We start from the raw sequence: 22,699 nt of genomic DNA on the forward strand, positions 1-22,699 counted from the left end.
CTCATGTCCTTACAGAGACTGTAGCTAAGTCCTCTGGCTCCTGGAGGCAGGGCAGAGAGGGTGTTCCAGTGCTTCTAGGAGGCTCGGCAACCCCAAAAAATGCAGGCGCTTTGTTACTGAAGGTGACTCAAGGTTCTGTAAATGCTACATTTCATCTGGTGCATACTACAGGAGCGTGAGGACATGGAAGCACAGTATGACAGTCGGTGGGAGAAGATGCAGGGAGGTGCCCTTTTCAGTTTACAACTTCCAATGTTCTCCTGGGCTGTCTCTGTGCTGTCCTACCCAGTGGCTCTCAAAAGAGACCCAGGCACAAGACTCTGAAGTATTTATGGTGCTAAGATCCCAGGGGACAAAGGGAACAAGGAGGTCAGTGACATCCACTTCGCCAGGGAGCTCCCTGAACGGGGTCTACCCATCTCTGAAATGCAGATTCAAAAAACAAGGCTATATCACCAGGTAGGCACTAAATAAACAGCTGCTGGTTGGCTGAGCTGAAACACCAATAATTTCACACAAGGACTGTGAGAAACTAAGTCTTATCTCTGGATAAGGCTTTTACGCAAAGTTTTTCTGTGATCTCCTGGCCTCCATACTCCCCCCACTTCAATCCATTTCCCTAAATACAGTCAGGGATCTCATTACTCCCAGCTTAAAATCCTGCAATGGTTCCCTATACAGCACAGACACACAGGCTCTGTATGAAGAAGCACTACACTGTGCAGCCTCATACGCCCTGTGCTACAGCCTGAGGATTACGTACAAACCCCCGGAAGGGCCAGTGCGTTCTTTTGCCTCTGTACATTCTACCGCCTGAAGTCACGTCCCTCCTAATCGGCCTGGTCAGTTCCTATCCTGACACCCTGAACAGTGGCCTCCAGCGCTATCATGGCACATTCTCCACATAGCTGCCATCACTTATCTACAGGTCCATTTCCTCCAACAAACTCTGAGCCCCTATGGTGAATCAAGACTGGAGTTTAGAATCCAGATGCCTAAGGCAGACGAGAAGGTTAGTGTCCTGAGAGGTAGAAACACACAATTCCAGTAGCATAAAGAGCTACTTTCCTCGATCCCCAAATGAGATAACACAGAAAGAGAACTGAACTCTGACCCAGAAGCCTTGAGTTCAAGTCTTCTGTCTTGAACTTGCCTCCTCTGAACCTTAAGAATTCTTCCTCCTGTCTTGCCTCCCTCAAGGGCCATTGTGGGAATGAAATCCGATAAAAGACATGGAAGTGATTACCCAGCTGTACAGCTGTAAAGGACATTCCAATGTGTCATCACATAACAACTACACAGCTAAGTCACAGAGCCAGGGAACACCCAAAGGCAGGGCAGCCTAACACTGCAAATAGTTGTGCATACTTAGGACAAGAAAGGAAAGGGCTCAGGTTTGAGCCCAAGGAACTAAGCACCCACAGCCACCAGACCTTACCTCTTTTCTGAATACTTCTTTGCTTTTCTTAGCCAGCTCACTGGAGGTGTCCGCTTCTGCTGTCTTAGGCTTTTTTGAGGTCTAGAAATGGAAAAGAAAATAATGCTGGCATGAGAGGTCAGGTTAGTGATACCCTGCTGTTCCAGAACTTTCCTTTCTTTCCCCCAGTTGGGCTACCCGACTCTTGGCATTAGGATTCATTTAGGATCCATGGCCTGAAGTCAACCCGGCTGCCGTTACCACTGCTATTTCAAACCTGCCATCTGGCTCTGACTCATTCTCATAAACCAAGTTCTATTTCTCTCCCCGAAGTCAAAGCTACGTCTTTGATGTAGCTAGACATGTCTAGTGGTTTCAGAGTTACCTCTTCTGTGGAGGAATGTGCCATGTGACTTGTACCACTCAGACCCCTGTCCTGAGCTTCAGTTCCCCCTACACTGTCAAGGCCTGGGATCTGTAAGCTCCACCTCTCTTGGCCCCCACAGCCTAAGAAAGGGCTCAGAGCCCTTTCCAAGACAAAGGCGAAATGCCTGTTCCGAAGGCCTTAAACCAAAAACCTGGAAGGTCCTACCACACTGTGGTCCTCACCTCGCCCCTCCATTTCCCTTGGATACCATCGTTTCCTCCAAAGGCAGAGCTAGCAGTAGGAGCCAGTTTCAGCATACCTTGGAGGCTGGCATCTCTAGTTCAGGAACGCAAAGACTAAAGAGGTATCAAGGATTTGAGGGGAAGGAGACAAGGGCCATCTGAGTCAGTGAAGAGATGAGGAGATGCTAAGAGACAGAGGATACTCTGTCCCCAGCTGATAAGATGATGACAAACCTTCCAGCAGCACCAGAAGGAGAGCTGCCAAATTCCCCCTCATCAGGCACTGCTAAGAGGTGACGGGCCAGCAGCCCTGGCATTTAGAGTAGCTTCCATGCAAAGCCATCTCCCATACCTTGCCTACCACCAGCCATCAAGCCCCTTGCTAGTAAATGTAATTTGCCATGGAAAAGATTATGAACATTCCTCTTCGAGTACAAGTCACTTCCGATGGATGTGGAAGCTGCAGCAGGTATTACAGGCACTTCCTGTTTTGGCTAGCCACTCAGAGAATTTTTTCTACTCCCGACCCACCCCTCAGTTCTGATTCCTCCATTTCCATCAACAGTGTGAAAGTGCTGTTGATAAAGGGGCTACTAAACTTCCTCTGCTTCGGACTGGCTCCGGAGAAAGGTGGCACTCCTTTGGCTCTGGGCTGATACAAATCAACTTTCCCTGATTTCTCACAGAAGATTTACATATTTTCCATTTCTCTACTTTCTGCGGCTGTGGGAGCAGGATGGGGAGGGGAGGGTAGAAAGAACATACAGACCAACCTCTGTTTTCAGAAAACAAAACAAAAACTCCCTCAGTAATCCATTTTCAAATGTTTTGCTTTGGGGCTTTATGGCTATTTTTCCAGTAGCAGAGTGTGGGTGTGCTTCACAATAAGACCTCAGGTAGTAAGGGATCAAGAATTGCCTGAATCAACCAAGAAAACGTCAGCACATCCTCAGATGTTCTCTTGTAGATCTCAGGAATGAGCCGCAACAGAATGAGCCATGAGTACAGAGAGCCCCCTGAGGTATGACAACCGTCTCAAGATTCCTGGTCCCAAAGAAGAGGCCAGGCTCTCAGCAAGAGTATTATAAACAGAAATGTTCTGCTTCCCTCTGAATGGGGTATGTGTTCAGAAAGCTCAATAAATCCAGAGCATATTTAATAGCTTTCTAATTTAATCTCTGACTTGGTGAGGTTGGTAGGGCTTTAAAAACCCAGTTATAGAGCACAGTCCACTGAGTGATGTCTAGGAGGTTTTGTGGTCCTTTTGAGTGCTGTGCAAATGGGATTGAGAAAGGAAATGTTCAACTGAAGGGCACCTAGACTTACATCATGGAAATCATAAACCAAAATGAAGTACCCTTGGAAGTACTAAAATTCACGTACCCCTCTTGATCTGTGGTCTGCAAATGGCATGAGAGATAATTTCGGAAACTGGCTAATGCCAAGCAACACCAGGAGCCAGAGCCAGAGCCAGAGCTGAGGATGGCCTGATGGACTCGGCCATGAAAACCTTGAGAACAACCCCCAATGCCAAACGAGTCCCATTTAGTGTTACCACTTCTACAATATATAAAGTTTGTCAACCTTCCCAAATGCCTGTTGCCAATTAAAAATCCTTTAGCACCAGAAAAAACATTAGACTGGGCTAATGGTCTCCAAAATATAACAAGCTATTTCATGGGGTAGGGAACATCTACCTGTGCTGCAAGTGGTATTGCTGAGATTCTAGAAACCCACCGGAGAGGGGTGAGGGCCTCCGCAATAAGCCGTTTGTCTTCTCTACGCGCTGGCTCACACGGGGCTTCAGTGAATGGAGTATTTTGGTGCAAACTGACCTGAGCTGTGGCCAGGTGAGAGTACACGATGACATGAGCAGGTGTGGGGTCTGGCAGAAAGCCAGGCTTACTGCCTTTAGAAGCTCACCCTGTTGTCAGCCTTTATCTGAGGCATGTCTGGATTCCTAGGAAATCTGGTTGGAACATGACCAGATATGATTGTGACACGGAAGGCCTAAGTACTTTTACATTATCCAAGGTGAAGCTTCAAGTCCTTTTGGCTACGTAGGGAACAGCTTTAAGCTTACTGAATGGCACTAGTAAGCACACACTGATTATGTAACACGACAAATGCAAATGACATCCTTTATTATTCATACAGACATGATCATGTCACAAAGCTCATGTGCCTTGGAACTCAGGTGTGTGGCCTGACTGAAATGGGTCCTGACAAAGAGAGAGGGATACACTGGGCTAATCCTTCTCTCTTCCTGAATTTAATTAAATACTCTTTGGAACATGAAATGTTCCATTTTTCAAAAAGGAACTTTATCTTTTGGGGCAGTACAAATCCAGATGCAGAAGGAAAAACAGAGTTATCAGAAACACTGCACACATGATTCAACCTAAACTCTGCGTTACATGAACCGACATACATCGATTAAACGGTGAAGAAAGAAGGATCCTTGAAAATAATAAAAACTCAATATATTGTTTTGGATTGGCTACCACCTTTGGTAGCAGAAAGAGAAAAGATCACCAAGGTGCTTTCTAGACACAGAGTTTCAAAAGTCTGACTGGATTACACATACGCTCCATCTGCTTCATTCAGACAGAAGTGAATTTCATTTGAAACCTGGAACTGAGGTCCTAAAGACATCACTAAGAACCACAGGCCTGTTACTCTGTGTATCTGGCCTTGAGTGTAGTGCAGCCCTGGGGGTGGGTTTCTCTCTAGTCCCCCAGCTGATGACCATAAGGCTGTGCTTATTCAGCAAATTAAGTGTCTGCTCTGCAGAGATCTGGGATCTGGTTTTGATAATTCCCTCTCAAACGGGATTTCCTGCTTTCCTCTCCACTGCTGATAAGTGGAATCCTTTTCCAAGTTACCCCTAACCCCAAAGATGGATCATCAGTTGAAAAGGCTCTTAACCAATCTTGGCCCCTGACCCCATCCTCTGCAACTCTCTCAATTCAAGAAATATTCTATAACTATTTTAACATAATGTAGTTATAGTTAGGACACCTACTATACCTTGTGACTGAATGTTAAAGTCAGAAGGCAGCAGTAAATAAACTTCTGTCTCTCGATAATGCAAGCAGTCAGCAACAATTTGCATCAGGGGTTCTCAAAGGGAAGAATTAATTTTACACTCACCACAGATGGATGATGGAAGAGAGTACAAGATGACCAAGAGTAGGGAACAACACTGGAGGAAAACAGAGGAGGAGGGTCTCACAGATGCTTGTCTCATCATAAACAGCTTTTAATACCACCCATCCAACACCACATAGCACTCCTCAAAGAATGCTCTGCCCACTGCACACTCTCCTTATGTCAAAACCATATATCCCTATATCTCCAACAAGCACCAATTTCCTGATGACTCAAACCTAGATATAACTACCAGCCATCCTATCTGAATCCTGTAGGGAACTCAAATTCTACACTGAACTTCCTCCTAAACTTTCCTTCGTTCTCTAGACTGAATAATGGGATCTTAATTACCCAAGCTAAAAATGAGGGTGATGAGACACCCTTGCCTCTTTAATACCCACTTGTTTGCGAAGCCCTGAACAATCTTTGCAAATGTCTTTGCATGAATCCCCAATATCTCCACTCTTAGTTCCTCACTTTGCCTAAACTATTGTTAATACTCTTCAAGTTGACCTCTCTGCTACCAATCTCACCTTTTCGAAGGGGCCTGTTTCACTCAAAGGACACATCTGATTACCTGACTTTCCTGCTTTAAAAGTATTCATTGGCTCCCAAGTACCTATCATACAATAATCACATTAGGAGAACACAGAAATCTTACACAATTTAAATCTGACCTACTTTTCTATAGTTTTGTCTTGCTTACTACCCAGTGTGTACTCAAATACCACACCAAATTATTTTTATTGCTCTCTATATATGCTCTGTCTTATCTTAACTTTATGCCTTTGCAAAAACTGCTTTATCTGCTTGGAATACTCTTTCCTGCTCATGTTAGCTACAGGTAAAATAGTGTTTCCTGGGACATATTACTGATCTATCTTCTCAGACCATTAATCACTGTACTCCCATAGCATTTTGTATAATTTTACTATAGCAATCATCCCACTGTATTCTTGGTTGATAGATCTGGCTGTTTCCTTAGACTGAAGTTTCTAAGACTAGTACTCAGTTTTACTACTCTACCTCTAATATCTCACGCAAGGCCTCTAAAGTAATGAAAATTTACAATGGTACAGTCTGTACCTCCAGGGGGATTAAAGTCTAAATGAAGGCCCTAAAGATGAAAAAATAGGGCAGAAGGAATAAATGCGTTACCATAGGCATCCTCCTGTCTACTGAGATGCTAGTTAGGTGAATGTAGTTGTAATCGGGTTAGGAAGGTTAGATCCAAATAAGTCCCTAGCTCTCCAAGTCAGACTGGGTCCTGATGATAGAGTACGAAGACTGACATCTCAAGCCTTTGACTTGTGCTTCAGGGCAAGGTTGGTTGGAAGATAAAAACTCATTTTTTCCTTCATCTACTATATTCAGATCGAAGGGTTAACAACAGATGCACTTCATTTAAATTTTCTCATTGAAAGTACAAGAAAAGGTAAAGCTGACAAATCAGAGATAAAAGCCTAAGAAGCTAAGATACAGAGTGAATGTCCAGATAGTTTTTTGCTGGAAACATGACATTTATGGGATTTCCCCCTTAGGTACTTGCCTCAATAGACATTCTCCCACAGGACCTTCACACAGTGTTGATAGGTATGTAGAATGGTGTAGCTACTTTAGGAAACAGTTTGACAGTTTCTTAAAAAGTTAAACAGATATTAGTTATATGACCCAGCAATTCCACTTTTAGGTATCTACCCAAGAGACTGAAAATGTATATCTAACCAAAAAATTGTACACAAACATTCATATACCATTATTCATAATAGCCAATGAATGGAAACAACCCAAATGTCCGTTACCAGTGAATGGATAAACAAAATGTGGTATACCTATACAAAAGAATGTCCTTTGGCCATAAAAATGAAATTCTCATACATGGTACAAGGATGAACTTTGAAAACATTATGTTATATAAGAAGCCAGTCACAAAAGACCATATGCTATATGATTCCATTTATAAGAAATGTCTAGAAAAGGCAAATCTATAAATAGATCAGTGATTGAGCTGGGGGTAGGTATGGGGATTCACTGTAAATAAGTATGAGAAATCTTCCAGGGAGGCTGGAGGTGGGGGGTTAAAAAGGTTCTAAAACCAGATTATGGTAATGGTTGCAAAACTTGATAAATTTATTAAATGTCACTGAACTGTAAACTTAAAACAATGGACTTTTATAGTTAGGTATATTATACCTCTATCAAGACCTTCCACAGACTTGTGCTTCTGGCCACATGACAGGCTAACTGTGAAAGGACTATCCCTTTCTCTGTAAACAACTAGAAAAGTAAACAAAATAAATGTCTAATTAATATGCTGTACACCTGAAACTAATATAATACTGTACATCAACTAAAATTGAAAATTATTTTTTTAATTAAAAAATATAGACAAAATACATGAAACAAGTTTCCATATACTGGATGTTAGGCAGACTGGATTACTATCCCAGAAACAAGCCCTTTGATTACCCTTGCTTTCCACCTGCACTAGACGCCAGTGTGGGGAGGAAAACCCAAGCACGGCATGGTCTCCATGAGCTGAGGAGGCAGAGACTGGAGTTCAGTGTCTGAACTGAGTGATAAACTAACAGTTTCCAGAGCTCACAGTAAGCTGAGAAATAGCTGCGCTTTGACCAGCCAGAGTGAAAAGATCTTGGTGTTAACCTGAGCATTCAGTGGAGATCCCAGTAAGGCCATCCCTTAGGCAGGAGCAGTCGTTCAAGAGAAAAGGCTACTCTGGACTCAGCCTAAGAACGAGCCTCCAAAGAATCAAGTTGATCCATAAATAAGTTAACTGGCTGCCAGAAGAAAGCCAACAGTCTCTGATGGAAAATTAAACCCTGAAACTCAATGACATAACAATCACACTGTCCAACGTTCAACTGAAAGTTACGAGACACACATGAAGCAAAAAAAAATGTTAATTTGATAACCACAAGAAAAAAAAAAAGCAGTTAATATGCCCAGAAATAAAAGTGAGGTTGAAATTAGCAGACAACAATAAAACAGCTATTAAAAATGTTTAAAGACTTAAAGGAAAATATAAAAAATGAAGAAACTGATACTCTTAAAAAATAACCTAACTGAAATTTTAGAGCTAAAAATATAAACCCGCAGATCCAAAAAGCTCAAAAATCCACGAGGGTAACATAACGAAGACAACACCAAGGTACATCACAATCAAATTGTTAAAAACCAACTATAAAGAGAATTAAGATTTTTCTGCTTACAGCCAGAGAGGAAGAAAGACATATGTGGGGGAACAAAGATAAAACGTATACTCCTATTAGAAAAAAAAAAAAAAAAAAAAAATGAAAATACATCTTTTAAGTGTTGAAAAAGGAAATAAAGTATCAACTTAGATTTCAATATCCAGTGAAAATATCCTTTAACAATGAGTCTGACAGTTTCTTACAAAACTAAAGACACTCTTATCATATGATACAGCAATCATGATTCTTGGTATTTACCCAAGTAAGTGAAAAGCTTATGTCCAAAAAAACAATCTGCACACAGATGTTTTTACCAGCTTTATTCATGACTGCTAAAACTTGGAAGCAACTGAGATGTCTTTCAGTAGCTGAAGGACAAATAATATAAATAAATGGTGCTATATCCAGACAATGGAATATTATTCAGTGTTAAAAAAAATGAGCTATCAAGCCATGAAAAGGCATGGAGGAACCTTAAATGCATATTGCTAAGTGAATAAAGCCAGTCTGAAAAGGCTACACACTAATGAGTCCAACTATATGACATTCTGTAAAAGGCAACTGTGGAGACAGTAAAAAAAAGATCAGTGTTTGTCAGGGATGGGAAAGAGCATTTGTAAACACCAGGGTGTAATATTAAATGTGTCACCTTTGTGTTCTATGCGCAAAAACAAGGGAGAAAAAGTTTAGATGAAAGCAAATGGCTGTAGAAAGATGATTTGTTTTCTTTCCTTCTGAATTCCAAGGCCAGAATGTTTCGAGCTGCTTACCAAAAAGGTGTCACTTACATAAAATCAAACATTAGGTATAAAACTCCTCAAATTGATTTTTATATTCTGCTCAGTAGAAATGGTACGACTATTTCATGAACAGATCAATCCCTATTAACAAGTTCACTCACTACAGCCAGGCCACCCTGAACAAGCCCAATCTCGTCCAATCTCGGAAGCTAAGCAGGGTCGGGCCTGGTTAGTACTTGGATGGGAGACCACCTAGGAAGACCAGGTGCTGTAGGCATAAAAAATAAAAAAATTAAAAAATAAGGGATTGTAAGCTGACAAGGTCCTTGCAATCTGTGAGGTCAACCAAGGGCTGCCTTGCCTAAAAAAAAAAAAAATGTTCACTCAAGAAATTAAAGTTATAAGCTCTGTTTTGGTTTGATTATGATTCTGTTTGGTAGAATAGGGAACACCTCTTCCTTTTAACTACTTGTTCACAATAAGAAACACATTTGGCGGCTTAACTACTTTGTGCACTCTCATTATTATACAAATTCCAGAAGAGACTTTTGTACTATGGCAAAGCAGAATAATGAAAAAGTTTTCAGTCTTCTCTGAAAACTGAATGAAAACTGACTGACATTGGAAGTCTTACTCTATAACCCCGAGGCAAGTGGGAGCTAGGAGGAGGAATTTTTTTTATATTTTCCCCATTCCCTCTCATCTTTACACATGTACCAACATCCCTCCCAACATATGCGAGCTTAACAATACATCAGAGTTATTTTTGAATTAAGCACTGGATTTAGTTTAGTACTTTCCTGTCCTAAGATATGTTATATTTGCTTTTGCAGACACCTGAACGGACTCCTTGTTGTTTGTCGCTTAATATTCCTAAAATAATTTGATGAAATAACTGAAACAAATGTCGGTAGGCTAGTCTTAAAGAAATGACAGAAAAAGGCTGTACTGTGTGGTTTGGTCTAAGGAAATTCTACTTCTCTTACAGTTTATACAATACAGTGATAGTCCCTCAGTCAAACCACTCTGCTATAAAAGCAAATGCTCTAATTTCTTAACTTTTCCAGTTTTTCTCTATGTACCAAGTGAGGCACACCTGGAGGGATATATATAATACATGCTTGCTAATTAATATGAAAGCAATAGCATATGTTTAAAATATTAAAATATCTTGTTCTTTCAGAAGTCTATTATGAGGTTTTAAGAAAAAGTATTCAAAATACATAGGGTTCTTTGTGGTCTCTTACATCAGTGATGATGTTACATTCAAGCTATCTTTTTTAATACTGATAATGAGTGGTACAGTTACTTGAAAACAGAAAAATGTTCCTTCTGTTACAGCTGACACTATAGCACAGCACCAAGGAATAGTTTCCCATTAGACATTGAGAATCCCACTGTCTTAGTCATTCCCAAGTGGAATTTCATCTTGAAAATCATCTCTATCACCTCACTATACGATAAAAACAAAAATTATACTTTTAAGTTGGTGGTTTAAACTCCCAGGTAGAGACTCTGTGAGAAAATACTTCTATGGTTTCCTTCTGAAGTTCCTCAAGTACAGTTAAGTTACAGCCAATACTCTGAATATGTATCTTGTCTGAGGTCTGGCCTTTCAATTTTCAAGCTTTCATAACTTAAGCAAGCAGTAAGAGTTTCATATTTTACAGTTGGTGAAAGGGATATATCTATATATCCCTCATAGTCCACTTGCTGACTTTAAACCTAACTACCTTCTCTCAACTTTAGAATCTGATCAACCAGTTTGTTACTTTGCTGTTTATTAAGGACATAAGTATTAACTCAAACCCTAACTTTGAACTCACACTCAATATACTGAGACACATTATAAGTTAAAATAAATAATTTTTCACTGAAACCTAATTATATACCCACATATTTTTTAACAGTTGTCACCGTGAATATTGTGTTACTTTAGGGCGTTCCAGCTTTTCTGGAGTGTACTTATTTATTATAACTAATTTTGGGTAAGGCTTGAGAAGCTACAGCCTTGCCTAGAACATGTTACTTTCTCTGTATGTTATCAGATAGAACCTGATAAATACACTCTCTCTGAGTGGTAGTCAGCTTTCATGATTAGACTTCTCTTTTGGCAATCACAACAAGGTGCCCATTAAACTTTAATGTGTATGGGAATCACAGGGACATGGTTAATTTCTGATTCTAATCCAGCAGCTCTGGGGTAGGGACTGAGATTCTGCATTTCTAACAAGTGAAGCCTGGTTGGTGCTGCTGGGTGCTCAGTAGATATAACCATTACAGTAAGTGCACGTGGAAGCCGCCAACTCCATGGTCAACCCCTCCAGTCCACCTCCGCCACAGAACTTCCTAAAAGGCAAGTCTGATCGTGTCACTTCTTTCCCACCACCTAGACAAAGAATGGAGGTCCAAGACCTAAGCATGGCACATAAGGCTGCCTCTACTTCTCAGCTCTTACTCGATGCTTGGCTGTGTTATTAATAATTTGGATTTGCCAATACAAGGTCTTTATATAAGAAAGGCCAATTCTCTGAATGTTAAATAAGCAACAGGAGACTTTCTACCCATTCTTCATTTGCTTTGAAGGACTAACTTAATATACACACATCAGACCAAAAGATTAGTCATAATTTATGGTGAGATACCAACAAGCTTTATAAAGTTGGTCTCAAAGTTCAGCTGTAGTCCTGCACCAGAGATTTTTTCTCAAACCCTTCTGTTTATTTTTCAAAAGACTTAACTAATGTAGCTATGAAAGTCTAGAAAGAGGGAATTGTGCTTTTTTGTTTGTTGGGAAGCTCCCAGATAATTTAGATGGCAGTTGCCTAACAATCCTGGGCATATTTCTAAATGATTCAAGAAAAATGTGACAGTACAATACCTAGAATGACATGGTTAAGTGACTCAAATGATTCATTTGAAATTTAGCAAGCTCCACATAGATTTAACTTAAGTGTATATCTTTTTGGCAAATGGCAAATACATGGCGAAGAAAGAACACTTCTCTCAGGGTGAAGAAAATATAAAAGGTATGAATTTGTTTCCACTTTAATTCTCTCATTCCGGTTCCTTTCTTGCTTCCTCTTTCCTCTCCCACTTCTCTCCACTGACTTACTAGTTAAGCGCTTCTCTTCATTTTCAAGATTTAAAAAAAAGTGCTATTCAGATCTTAGAACATAGAAATAAAGTCTTTAATTTCATTCAAGACACCTCATCATTAGACAGTAAGTCTGTTACAAGTGGAAAGGGATAAAAATTGTTCTAATTCAATCACCAAATATTTTATTTATATGATCTCTAATCCCAATTACTGTCTTGTCAAAGGGAGAGATTAGGAATAAGTTCTTTTTTGCCATCTTTGTCATAAACTAGTATTTCCATAGTAAAATATCTCTGTCTCAAACCATTATTTTTTTTTTAAGGGGTGGGGAGTTATACTCCTTTGGGTAGGTTTTAATGTAAAGTTAACTTTTTTCCAGACCCACCAATCCAAAAATGGCAGGACATTAAACCACACCACCTAAGTAAGGCTTCAGTTAAAGAGCCAAGACACATTTAAAAAGAAACATATATAGCTTCAAGACGAATGCAGTAGATCTACAGGGAAAAAGCTAAGACACATTAAAGGAAATAATACCATGATTCTATTTGCGTATTTAAAATGAAAAGAGAAAAACATCTGTGTGTGTATTTTCCAGAAAGGTCTTGGAAGAATATACTACAAAGCAAGTTTTCACAAACATAGCACTATTAAAATTTTAGGCCAGTTCCTTTGTTATGGAGGACTGTCTCGTGCATTGTAAGATGTTTTGTGGCTTCCCTGGCCTCTACCCACTAGAAGCCAGAAGCAACCTCTCAATTGTAATAACCAAAAATATCTCTAAAATATTACCAAATGTCCCCTGGGGAGCAAAATTGCTCCTGACTGAGAAAGCCTACACTAAAAGGTTAACAGTATTTACCTCTAGAGAGGAAAGAATGATGAAAGGAGAGTAGCTGAACAGAAATTAACAGTTTTATTTTTTGTTCTACATATCACACTTCTGTATTGTTTGAATGTCCTAGCCCCGCCCCCCAGTATTTATTAAATGTATAATTCTCCAGAACAATAAGAAAAACAGAATAAGACCATGTGGCTATTTACTGACCCTACAAAATGACAGAGCAGAGACTCCCAAATGATCAGGAAACACATGTGTGCACCACACTCACCTTCATGGGGTTTTCATCATATGTTGGGGTTCCCAGGTCCATCTCAGCTTCATGCTCAAGGCTGGCATCATCTCCTGGGCTTTCCCAAGTAGGAGGATCCCACTGAGTCTGCCTAGAAGAAAGTAAGAACAGTCATGCTGTCATGGCCAGAAAACAGGTAACTCTGGCACAGGCATTTCTGCTCAGATATTTATATATATAAAGTATAATAGGCAATGAGACACAGAACAAGTCAGCTCCATAAGACTGAGACATTCTTTTGACATCTTCCCAGAGGCAATGATTCTATCCCAGAGACATACATTGTTTAGCCTACTGTATTTCTGTAGCCAATGATGTGGCAACATTTGCTGCTGGGTGTCAAAGAGAGAAGTAAAACCAGACATCTTGTCTGTCTCTCACCTGGCTATGTCCAGAAAATAAAATTCAGCAAAGTTTAAAAAATACATGGAGTAGGTACCTGCCTATGCCATTCCTACACAGGTGAAGAGATCAATGATTGTACCTGGCATGTGCCTGGAGCACCACAAAACAAATCACAACACACTCCTCACGATCCTCGACTATGTGAGCAAGTTCTTCACTTGAGGAGCCTCTTGTTTGTAGTCTCCCCTTTGGCTTAATGACTAGCAGCATTAAACAGATAACTCTGGCACAGGCGTTTCAGGTTAAAAAATGTACGGGTTAAAAAATTGTGCCCTCTGAAAAATATATTCTCATCTGACTGCAAAAAGAAGGGTTCAACCAGGTTATCTCATTGTATGTTTTTAGCTGTTTTGAAAATAAGCAGGCGAATATTAAGGGGGATCACTTAAGGTATCAAAAGCCTCAGAGAAGCTGGCAGGCCAATCCCGCCATTACAGTCTTCTGCTTTCCTACCACACCAATCTTTAGTCAGCAACATTAAAGGTACTTGAAGTAAATCAGTTTTGCAGATGATTGTAAAAGTAGGCTTACCTCTAGACCAATGCAACTAATTAAAAAATGGGCTCAAGATTTCTATTGTAATCAAAGAACCACAAGCAGCTGTGGCTTTATTGTGGCAAGTGAACAGAGTGGGAAGTGTGGTGCTAGCTAAGGAAAACTTAGAAAAAAGATGGAAAAGGTACACATATAAATAAGAAATAGCAATCTTTTTTTTATTTTTGGAAAAGTAACAGTACATTAAAAAGCTTGTTTTAGTACCGAAAATACAAAGTTCTGGTAAAATTTGGAAACAATGGTTTTTAAAATCACTATGTTTTCAGGGAGCAAGAGAATGAGGGTTTGTTTTAGATAAGTATTTACAGAAGGAAGGCAGGTCTTTCTAAGCAGAAAATGTAAAGGGGAAATATTTGACTGTATGAAAATTTTAAACTTCTTTATGTCACAAGACTTACAAACAAAAACATATGCAATACCCTTGATAATGATATCTAATGATGCTGTCAGAAAATGAGTATATACTCCAAACAAGTAATTCACAAAAGATACAAATTGCCAATAATTTAATGAAGACGTTCCATCTAAATAATAAAATAAGTGGAAATGAAAATGAGATTTCTCACCTATTAGACATATAAGATTAAAGGAAACATGATGAAAAAAAGCACTTTTGTTTACTTTTTGTGGGGTCTAAATTGGTATGAACAATCAAAAGATACCTAGAGACAAATGAAAATGAAAACACAACGACTCAAAATTTATGGGACACAGAGAAAGCAGTCCTAAGAGGGAAATTCATAGCAATAAAGGCCTACCTCAAAAAAAAAAAAAAAAAAAAAAGAAAAAGAAAAAGCTCAAATAAACAATCAAAAGAACTAGAAAAAGAACAGCAAACAAAGTCCAAAGTGAATAGAAGAAAGGAAATAATAAAGATCAGAGCGGAAATAAAGAAAATAGAGTCTAGAAAAAACAATACAATAGATTAATGAAACCAAGAGCTGGTTCTTTGAAAGGATAAACAAAATTCACAGACCCTTAGCCAGAATCATCAAGGAAAAAAGAGAGAGAACTCAAATAAATAAAATCAGAAATGAAAGAGGAGAAATAACCACAGACTCCACAGAAATACAATGGATCATAAGAAATTACTATGAGTAATTATACGCCAACAAATTGGACAATCTGAAAGAAATGGACACATTCCTAAAAACATACAATCTCCCAAGACTGAGTCAAGAAGAAACAGAAAATCTTAACCGACTGATTATCACCCATGAAATAGAATCAGTAATCAAAAACCTCCCAAAAAACAAAAGTCCTGGACCAGATGGCCTCATAGGTGAATTTTACCAAACATTCAAAGAAGAATTATCACCTATTCTCAAATTATTCCAAAAAATACAAGAAGAGGGAAGGCTCCCTAACTCTTTTTATGAGGCCACCATTACCTTGATTCCAAAATCAGGCAAAGACATTACAAAAAAAGAAAACTATAGGCCGATATCTCTTATGAACATTGGTGTAAAAATCCTCAACAGAATATTAGCAAACCGAATTCAGCAATATATTAAAAATATCATACACCATGATCAAGTTGGATTTATTCCTGGGATGCAAGTTTGGTTCAATATCTGCAAATGAATTAATGTGATACATCACATTAACAAATTGAAAAATAAAAACCATATGATCATATCAATAGACGCAGAAAAAGCGTTTGACAAAATCCAGGATCCATTTATGATAAAAACTCTCAGCAAAGTGGGAATAGAGGGAACATACCTCAACATAATAAAGGCCAAATATGACAAACCTACAGCTAACATCATACTCAATGAGGAAAGGCTAAAAGCATTTTCCTTAAGATCAGGAACAAGACAAGGATGGCCACTTTCACCACTCCTCTTCAACATTGTATTGGAAGTCTTAGCCACAGCAATAAGACAAGAGAAAGAGAAATAAAAGGCATCTGAACTGGAAAGGAAGAAGTGAAACTCTCATTTGCCAATGACATGATAATATATAGAAAGAACCCTAAAGATTCCACCAAAAAACTGTTAGAACTAATCAATGAATTCAGTAAAGTAGGAGGTTACAAAATAAATATTCAGAAGTCAGTGGCATTTTTATACGCCAATGATGAACTTTCAGAAAGAGAAATTAGGAAAACAATCCCATTTAAAATTGCATCGAAAACGAAAAAATACCTGGGAATCAAATTAACCAAGAAGGTAGAAGACTTGTTCTCAGAAAATTGTAAGTCATTGAAAAAAGATATTAAAGAAGATACAAATAAATGGAAGCATATATCCTGTTCATGGGTAGGAAGAATCAACATTGTTAAAATGGCAATACTACCCAAAGCAATCTATGGAATCAATGTAATCCCTATCAAAATACCAATGGCATTTTTTGGAGAGCTAGAACAAATAATCCTGAAATTTACATGGAGCCATAAAAAACCCTGAATAGTCATGGCAATCTTGAGAAAGAAGAACAAATTTGGAGGTATCACATTACCTGATATCAAACTATACTGCAATGCTACAGTAATCAAAACAGCATGGTACTGGCATAAAAACAGATATATTGATCAATGGAACAGAATAGAGAGCCCAGAAATAAATCCACGCCTATACACTCACTTAATATATGACAAAGGAGGTAAGAATATACAATGGGGTAAAGACAGTCTCTTCAGTAAATGATGTTGAGAAAATTGGACAGATAACATGCAAAAGAAAAAAGAAAAAAAAAGCTGTACCATCTTCTTACACCATATACAAGAATAAACTCAAAATAGATTATAGATTTAAATGTAAGACTCAAAACCATAAAACTTTTAGAAGAAAACAAAGACAGTAATATCTCTGATATTACTAACAAGAATTTCTTTTCTGCTATATCTCCTCAGGCAAGGGAAACAAAAGAAAAAATAAACAAATGGGACTACATCAAACTAAAAAGCTTTTGTACAGCAAAGGAAACCACCAACAAAATAAAAAGACCACCAACTGTGTGGGAGAAGATATTTGCTAATGATACATCTGATAAAGGGTTAATATGCAAAATTTATAAAGAACTTAAACAACCCAACAACAAAAACCAAACAATCCAATTAAAAAATGGGCAGAAGATCTGAACACATACTTCTCCAAAGAGAAAGTACGGATGGCTGACATATGAAAAGATGTTCAAGGTCGCTAATCATCAGAGAAATGCTAATTAAAATCATAATGAGATATCACCTCACACCTGTCATAATGACTATTATCAATAAATCAAAACAATAGCAAGTGTTGGCAAGGATGTGGAGAAAAGGGAACCCTCATACATAGCTGGTAGGATTGCAAATTGGTACAGCTGCTACGGAAAACAGTATAAACGTTCCTAAAAAAATTAAAAATAGTCTATGGCCATGCCACCCTGAACAAGCCTGATCCCGTCTGATCTCAGAAACTAAGCAGGGTCGGGCCTGGTTAGTACTTGGATGGGAGACCACCTAGAAAGACCAGGTGCTGTAGGCATAAAAAATAAAAAATAAGGGATTGTAAGATGACAAGGTCTTTGCAATCTATAAGGTCAACCAAGGGTTGCCTCACCTAAAAAAAATAAAATAAAAAACGGATATACCTTTTGACCCAGCAATTGCACTTCTGGTAATTCATCCAAAGAAAACCAAAACAATAATTCATAAAGATCTATGCATGCCAATATTCATGGCAGCACAATTTACAATAGCCAAGATATGGAAGCAACCTAAATGCCCATCAACAGACAACTGGATAAAGAAATTATGGTTCATATATACAATGGAATATTACTCAGCCATTAAAAAAAAAATGAAATCCTACCATTTGCAACGACATCGATGGACCTAGAGATTATGCTGAGTGAAATAAGTCAGACAGAGAAAGATAGATATCATATGATTTCACTTATATGCAGTATCTAAGGAACAAAAAGAAGAAACTAATCAAAAACAGACTCACAAATATAGTGGACAATTTGGCGACGGACAGAAGGGAGGGGGGTTCCGAGGCTGGGAGAATGGGGTAAAGGGTTAAAGAAGTACAAATTAGTAGTTGACAGTTGGACACAGGGAATGCAGTTAGCATTAATATGACGGCTAAGTGGAAGGCTAGGGGAGGGAGGGACCAATTGGAGGGACTGTTTTATGAACATTATAGATGTCTAATTAATGAACTGTATATGTGAAACTAATTTAAATAAATTTATTTTTTAAAAAAGAGAAAAAAAGAACAAATTGGTATGAACAATTTTTTAAATGGCAAGCTGACAATATTTATCAATTTAAAGTGTATATCTCTTTTCACCAACAATTCCACTTCTAAGAATCCACCTGAAGAAGGTAATAAGATTAGTGTCTGTAAGGATGACCAGGGTTAGAGTTGCATATAAAATAGGGAAAATTCATCAATCAGGATGGGTTAAATAAATCTGGTATAGCCATATGAGAGAGTAGGGGTTGGCAAACTTTTTTCTATAAAGGATCAGAAAGTAAATATCTTTGGCCTTGTGGGCCATTTGATCTCTGTCACAACTATTCTACTCTGCCACTGTAGTGTGAAATAAGCCACAGGCAATCTCTACAGAAATGGGTATGGCTGTGTTCCCAAAAAACTTTATTTGAAAAAACATGTAGTCCATATAGGCATGGTTTGCTGACCCCTACAATAAAGTACAAGCAAGCATTGAAGATAATGTAGTTCTATATTAACTGGTAGATGGGTAAATAAAGATTATAAAACATGCACCCAAACAATTCACTTAAGATTATATACTGATGAGTATAAACACACACACACACACACACACACACACACACAGCATATATTCACATGAAGCTGTCTAAAAGATATATATTTTTTAATTTCTAAGAAAAATGTAAACTAAGATTCTTACAAATAGCAGGAGCCATCAAACTATGGCACATGGACCAAATCTGGCCCATTTCCAATTTTTATAAATAAATTTTTATTTGAGCACAGACATGCCTATTCATTTATGTATGGGCTATAGCTGCTCACACAACAATGGCAGAATTGTGTAGTCGTGACAGAGACTGTTTGGCCAGCAAAGTGTAAAATACTTATTATCTGGCCTTTTACAGAAAACGTTTGCCCATAACTCCTGATATTCATAGTATTAGATGAAGTCATTACCATTTTTTAAAAAACTCCTAAATTTTCTCCAAAAGAATCTTGCAGATTGAAAATACACCAATACACACCTAAAAAGAACTAAAGTCTAAGATATGACATAACATTTAAAATGTGATTCTGGAAACTCAATAGCCCTCAAGCACAGTGAACAGTCAATGACAAGTTATTATATAAAATTTCCCTTATGGTGGCAGCTTCTTTAACCAACTGAAAGCTGATTTGGGGATATCCACACAACCTTTCTTACCTTGTGATCACATGGTAGTAATAAATCTTCCCTTCTGGATCTCGGGCTGTCTTCCAGTTGGGAGGTAAGACAATGGTTTTTGGTTTTGGAGGAGACGGGGGTGGCAGATCCAAGAGATTATTTGTCACAACCAATTCAGGCTAAAAGAAACATATAAGTTTTTGATCAATCACATCTCTTTTCACCTGGCTGAAAAGGACAAAAATAGTCTACTTAATATAAAGCAAAGGTACAACCTGGGAAATGATCAGAGACAGTGTATATGAAGAGCTTTAAAGATCTATCAGAAAATTGACAATTGGCCCCAGTTCACCATCTAAGACATCACGTTAAAAAATATTCAGCAGCTCATTATCTAAATAAAGAGTATTTTTCAACTTAAAAAAAAAAATTATGTTGAATGGCATATATCAACTTCAGGATATTAACTAACTGCATGAGCTTTAGATATAGTATCTCTTTTGTAAAAAAAAAAAAAATCTGAAAAACAATATGACAGAATGTTAACATTTATACATTATTTTCTATACCATTCTGTATGTTTGAAACCTTGTATTCATATTTTTTAAAACTGCACATTTTGAAAAACGCAAAAGCCTCATAATAAGTTATGAACTGAATTGTATTTCCCTAAAATTCATATGAAACCCTAACCCCTAATGTGACTGTATTTGGAGACAGGGCTTTTAAAGAGGTAATTATGGATAAATGAGGTCATAAAGGTGAGGCCTTAATCCAATAGGACTGGTATCCTCATAAGATGAAGAGACATGCAGACAGTGAGAAGGCAGCCATCTGCTGGATGAGAGGCCTCAGGAGACATCAAACCTGCCCACACCTTGATCTTAGACTCCCAGCCCCAGGGCTGTGAGAAAATGAATCTCTGTTGTTTAAGTCTCTCAGTCTGTGGTATTTTGTCACAGCACCTATGTTAGCCAGTTAATAAAGAATAATTTTTCCAGTTTTACCTTTGCTTGAGCAGTTAAAGAAGAACCTGAGATCCTAAGATAAAATGTGTCTACTTTTAAGCAAACATGAGTCTTTGAGAGCACTGTTTGGTGCATACTCCCGCCTCTTTAATCTCTACTTCACGTAGCTGACTTTTTGTTTATTTTTGGCTTTGCTTATGTTCTACTTCCTCCATTCTCGAAGTCCTCTATCTGGCCTGTGAAGTGACCTCTTTCCTCCAAGCTTTGGTGTCACTTAATATTCCAATATATTCAGTACTTATGGAATTACTAATCCTCCCCCATCCTGAGAATGATTCTTTCCCTCCTCATACTCTTCATCTGTACCTTTCATGACACTAAACTCTATTTTAAGTATCATTCATTGTAATCCTAAACTCTAACTAGAATGTTAGCTTCTTTAAGGATAGGAACTGAATTTTCTGTTTATATTCAAAATGCCTAAAGGGGCCCAACTCATAACACCCGCTGTCAGTGCGCACTGTCTTCTCGATTGTTTCACATGCAGTCTTTCACTCCATCTTCACTAACTGCCCTACCTGTCTGAAGCCACCATTACTCACCAAATTGCTGCAAGAGCCTTCTCCAGAATGGTAAGTATGCTAAATTGCTATTCTGATCGTATTAATCTCCTGTTTAGTTTCTCAACTGCTTCCAATACCAGCCTATTTCCCATTTCACCTCGAAACACTTCATCAAGATTTTACCATGCCCTTCTACATATGGTAGGAATAACAAGAGCTTCTTTCAATACATGTAACAATATGTATAGTGAAGGATAGCATTCAATTCTATACTCCTAATCTATGGTATCTAGTATAGTATCATGCAATATCAGAAATAACGATAGCTAGTCTAGAAAATTATTACTTCAGAAATTCATAGCAAAGTATAAAAATACAAGGTCAGTTAAAATTACAAATGAAACGGATTCTAGGAGCAAAATATATATAAATTAACATAGCTATTAAATTCCACAGAATTCTTTTTAAACTGTCAAAAATAAATGAGTAACATTCCCTCAAGGTACATAGGCACTTGAAATTGTAACTACGAAAATTAAAAGAAACAAAAACTTAGAACAAACGACAACAACAACAAAAACAGCAAAAAGTAAACCTGTTAAAGATAAAGTAGGCAGCCAATGAGAGTTTTATCAACCAAAATATTTCTTACTGGCTGTAAGGGCTGAGGCTGCCCTGGTGCAACTATTGTAGTCACGGCTGTGGCTGGCTGAACCACTACTCCTTGTGGGTGAGCTGTAAAAATCTGTTGTCCCTGGATGTACTGAAGACTTGGCTGGGCATAACTCTAAAAGATAAAATGAAGAAATTCATAATTTATATTTTGTAGCTCTAATAAAGCAGTAATTGACTTCCAAGTTGGCATAATCTTTCATTTGGAAGTATAGTGTTTCAAATTCAAACTGTCAAAAAGTAAAGGAAAAATGAACATTTTTCAGGGTTCTGTAGTATCTATCTAGACCAGTTGAAAATCACACACCAATGCCAAAACAGTAGCAGCAATAAAAAAGGGAAACTGGATTGCAGTCCCACTGAAATAATACAAAAGATGTATAATTTGTAAGGTATACCCAAATAGCATGTGCCTATCAAATCTGTAAGAAATTGGCTCTTCCGTTAGAACAAGTCGAAATTATACAAAAGCCAACTTCTCAAACATAAATACAGTCTAGAAATATCTTTAAAATGTGACTTGCAGTGGGAATTACAAGATAAATCTAAGAAGGTCCAATCTGTTACAGAGGGGAAAACATAATTGTTCTACCCCACTTCTAAAGGGAAAAAAATTACTATTACTTTATATAGGAGTTACTTCACTTTATATTGTGAAAAATTAGTCCAAGCACTCAAGTTTTTGAGATGTGATTCAGTATAACTTAGTACAGCCACTCATTAATATTATATAAGACCACTATAAATCATGTGGCCTCATGATTTGAGCTTTTATGTTTAATAAGCAGTTGTGACAAAAAAAGAAACGATCACCTTCTCATAATACATCTACGTC

At 38.0% G+C, this 22,699-nt stretch overlaps 1 protein-coding gene, 1 non-coding gene and 1 pseudogene across 6 annotated transcripts in view; 2 read left to right on the plus strand and 1 right to left on the minus strand.

Annotated features, from left to right (window-relative positions):
- The window catches only part of SETD2 (SET domain containing 2, histone lysine methyltransferase), a 100,071-nt gene that overhangs the window by 1,626 nt on the left and 75,746 nt on the right, over positions 1-22,699 (minus strand). For all 5 annotated transcript variants that reach the window (XM_039837581.1, XM_039837580.1, XM_039837579.1 and 2 more), the window contains 4 exons: positions 21,845-21,979; positions 19,701-19,840; positions 13,344-13,455; positions 1,439-1,519 (listed from right to left, as the gene is read on the minus strand). In XM_039837581.1, the coding sequence (XP_039693515.1) occupies positions 1,439-1,519; positions 13,344-13,455; positions 19,701-19,840; positions 21,845-21,979 (468 nt within the window). The remainder of the gene's footprint in view (positions 1-1,438; positions 1,520-13,343; positions 13,456-19,700; positions 19,841-21,844; positions 21,980-22,699) is intronic.
- LOC120582508 (uncharacterized) lies at positions 9,290-9,408 on the plus strand (annotated as a pseudogene).
- On the plus strand, positions 17,676-17,794 carry LOC120582535 (5S ribosomal RNA). Its single transcript, XR_005647588.1, has one exon. It is a non-coding gene; the product is annotated as a 5S ribosomal RNA (ribosomal RNA).

Source organism: Pteropus medius, unplaced genomic scaffold (assembly GCF_902729225.1).
Source record: "Pteropus medius unplaced genomic scaffold, Ma_sr-lr_union100, whole genome shotgun sequence".
NCBI classification, from domain to species: domain Eukaryota; kingdom Metazoa; phylum Chordata; class Mammalia; order Chiroptera; family Pteropodidae; genus Pteropus; species Pteropus medius.